Genomic DNA, 2,960 nt, shown 5'->3' with positions numbered 1-2,960 from the left:
TCACAGAACAACAACATCATCGTCATCAACATAGTCATTATTCTCAACAATACTTGTCTTCATCTCTGGCTCATCTAGTGTGAGATAAGCAATCTCAAACAACCCAGGTCCTCCAAATGGTTCATCCCAATTATCACCACCAATGTCCCACTTCTTAGATTCTCCTATAGTGTACTCGGGCCTCCCCCTTGAAAGAAGTCGAAGATTATAATGAACAAACACTAAATCTTCAGCACGTTTAGGAGTAATTCTATTCCTCCTCATACAATGGATGAAGCCATATGTACTCCAATTCCTCTCAGCACATGATGATGAGCAAGGCTGTTCAAGAAGCTTTAGAGCTAAAGTTTGAAGCAGTGGTAAACTAGACCCATAAGTTGACCACCAAAGCATTGGATCGAATTTCCACCTATCCTCCATGTTATCCTCATCATAAGTCTTAAATGCTGAAAACAAATCAAACTCCATAATAGCATTCTGCCAATCATCAGGATCAGGAAAGATCCTTTTAAGGCACTTGTTTCTCTCCATTGAAATTTCAGCATCCTTATATGGCGCAACACGACCTCTGACTTCCTCAATCCATTGACTAGTATAATACCTAGTTAAAAGCAAATAAATAAGTACAACTAATGAGTTTAGTTTATTTATTTGGAAATGCCTAAAGAATATAAACGAAAAGATTAAAGAGATAGAAAAATCACTTCGGATTCAAGGAGTGGGCTAGGCAATGAAGTGGTGTGCAATTTTTAGTCCATCGTTCAATGAGTATATTGTGTACCACATCATAGAATGGAGACTCCTCATAGTCTTCCTTGCCTTCATGCCGGTATATTTCTTTCTTCACATTTTCTATCATGGAATCCCACATTTCATACACCTTATAGAGAATAGGTGCATCCGTGTCAGCCACTCGAAGCATCTCATAAATAGGTTTTGTGAATCTCAGAATATATGCAACCTTGTCCCACCACAAATCATTCAAAACATAATCCCTCACAGTTTGAGCTTTTCCTACATCATCTTCTTTATATGACATCCATTCCTCACTAACGACCATATTTCAAAGATTTTGTTTTACTTGAAACAATCTTTTAAGCATGATGATTATTGAAGCAAATCGTGTTTCAGCAACAGCAAGTAACTTCAAAGGGGAATATGAATTAAAAATTGCTAATCTCATAGAATGATTTGTGATGAAAATACGAATGAAAGTTGCCTCATCTGAAACTTGTGCAATCCAGTTACATTCATTATATGCAACCTCATTCTGCAAAGAGTACTTAGGTGCACATATATTCTTCAAAGCCAAATTGAGGGTATTCACAACACAAGGTGACCAAAATATATGTGGATATTTAGCTTCAACAATAGATCCTGCAGCCTTCATAACAGACGTATTATCAGTAATAATTTGGACAACATGTTGATGCCCAACCTCACCAATGACCTTTAGAAGCAAGTCAGCAATGAAGTGCTTATCTTTGTACTCTTTGGTACCATCAATGGATTTGATAAAAAGTGGCACTTTCTGTGATGTAGCCATAAAATTGATAAGTGGCCTTTTTTGTACATCTGTCCATCCATCACTTACAATACTTAAACCCTTTTCTTTCCAAGTGTCTTTAATTGACCTCAACAACTTCTCAATATGTGCCCTCTCTTTTTGCAACAAAGTTGTTCTTAATTTATTGTAACTCGGAGGAATATAGCCCACTAAATTATTATTAGCTGCAAACTTGATCATCTCAATCCAATACGGGTTCTTAGCAAAGTGAAAGGGTAAACCAGTAGAATAAAATGTCCTAGCAATAAGAGAATCTAATTGCTCTTGACATTGATTGTTAAAAGCCCTCTCCAAAGGAGAATTCACAACCCCTTTTTTTTTGGAAAAATGGGATGACTTGTAGCTGTACTACTCTCCCTACTGCCTAAATTAAGACTAGTAGGAGAATCAGTTGGTAAAGATACTAGCTTAGGCTTCTTCAATCTACGCGAAGATTCCTCAAACACATCTTCTAATTTCTGCATTTCATCATGATACTCATCTCCAACCTTGGCACATGCTTGTATTCCAAACTTAGGCAGTTTTAACAAGTGTGCCTTCACCCTTGAATAAGACCCCTTGAAAGTTTTTTCACAATAATTACATTTGAAAGAAACATTCCCACCACCAACACTTACTTTTTCTAACCTAGTAACATATTTCCATAGAGGAGTAGTAGCTATCTCAGCTGATGATTTCTCACTTTCATTTTCAGTATTCATTTTAGTAAAATCACCTACAATATTTAACTTCAATAAATAAATAAAACTATAACAGGACACACAAAAACAAATTTATAAATTATAAGTTATAACTAATTAAAAAAAAAAAAAGGACAGAGGGCACCGACAGGCCACAATAGCAGTTAAAAAAAACAAACAAAATGCGTTATAAATAAGTAACAGTACACCCACCCATTCATCAAAATTAACATCTGAAAGAAAGAAAGAAAAAGAAAAAGAAAACAGAGAGAGAACAAAGAAGAGAATTGGACCTGTTATCCGCGCCGAGAGAGATAGAGATCGGAAGGGACAGAGGGCACGGCGTCGACGTCGGAGCTCGTCGATCGGCCCGATCTAACTCCGGCGAGAGATAGAAGGCAACGACAGCGACAGAGGGAGGGTGGGTTGACTGTTGAGAAGAACTTGAGAGTTGAGATGTGTGGTTTCAACTTTCAATTTTTAGACTGTAAATATGCTTTATTGTTTTAGGGTTATCACAGAATCAACAGTATTGGTAAGTCCACCTGTCAAAATCTGTGATTTTTATTTTTATTTTTTATTTTTTTATTTATTTTTTTATGCTGGTGTGTTGGTCGCGTCAGAACACGCTCGGCGCCATGTCAAAAAAAAAAAAAAAAAAAAAAGAAAAAGAAAAAGAAAAAGGGACACCACCGGACACCAAAATCTGGCGC

General features: G+C 36.6%; 2 protein-coding genes across 2 annotated transcripts; both read right to left on the bottom strand.

Annotated features, from left to right (window-relative positions):
* LOC115951818 lies at positions 1–1,060 on the bottom strand. Its single transcript, XM_031068961.1, has 2 exons — positions 705–1,060; positions 1–601 (listed from the first exon to the last, which is right to left on the bottom strand). The coding sequence occupies exons 1-2, from the start codon at positions 1,058–1,060 to the stop codon at positions 1–3; spliced, it is 957 nt and encodes a 318-aa protein (XP_030924821.1).
* Positions 1,061–1,063: 3 nt separating this feature from the next.
* Positions 1,064–2,268, bottom strand: LOC115951817. Its single transcript, XM_031068960.1, has 2 exons — positions 1,920–2,268; positions 1,064–1,821 (listed from the first exon to the last, which is right to left on the bottom strand). Exons 1-2 carry the CDS (start codon positions 2,266–2,268, stop codon positions 1,064–1,066), a joined length of 1,107 nt encoding a protein of 368 aa, XP_030924820.1.
* Positions 2,269–2,960: the final 692 nt, after the last annotated feature.

This window comes from Quercus lobata, chromosome 7 (genome assembly GCF_001633185.2).
Source record: "Quercus lobata isolate SW786 chromosome 7, ValleyOak3.0 Primary Assembly, whole genome shotgun sequence".
In the NCBI taxonomy this organism is placed as follows: Eukaryota; Viridiplantae; Streptophyta; class Magnoliopsida; order Fagales; family Fagaceae; genus Quercus; species Quercus lobata.
The sequence above is the reverse complement of the archived record's forward strand: the minus strand, read 5'-3'. Positions and strand labels throughout refer to the sequence as shown.

Excerpts from the sequence above, each read along its gene's own strand:
- LOC115951817 (XM_031068960.1), bottom strand. The coding sequence starts at position 2,268 with ATGAATACTGAAAATGAAAGTGAGAAATCATCAGCTGAGATAGCTACT. Across the intron at positions 1,822-1,919 it reads TAATTTAGGCAGTAGGGAGA|ATTCTCTTATTGCTAGGACA; the intron begins GTAGTACAGCTA and ends AAGAGCAATTAG.
- LOC115951818 (XM_031068961.1), bottom strand. The coding sequence starts at position 1,060 with ATGGTCGTTAGTGAGGAATGGATGTCATATAAAGAAGATGATGTAGGA. Across the intron at positions 602-704 it reads GCCCACTCCTTGAATCCGAA|GTATTATACTAGTCAATGGA; the intron begins GTGATTTTTCTA and ends GCTTTTAACTAG.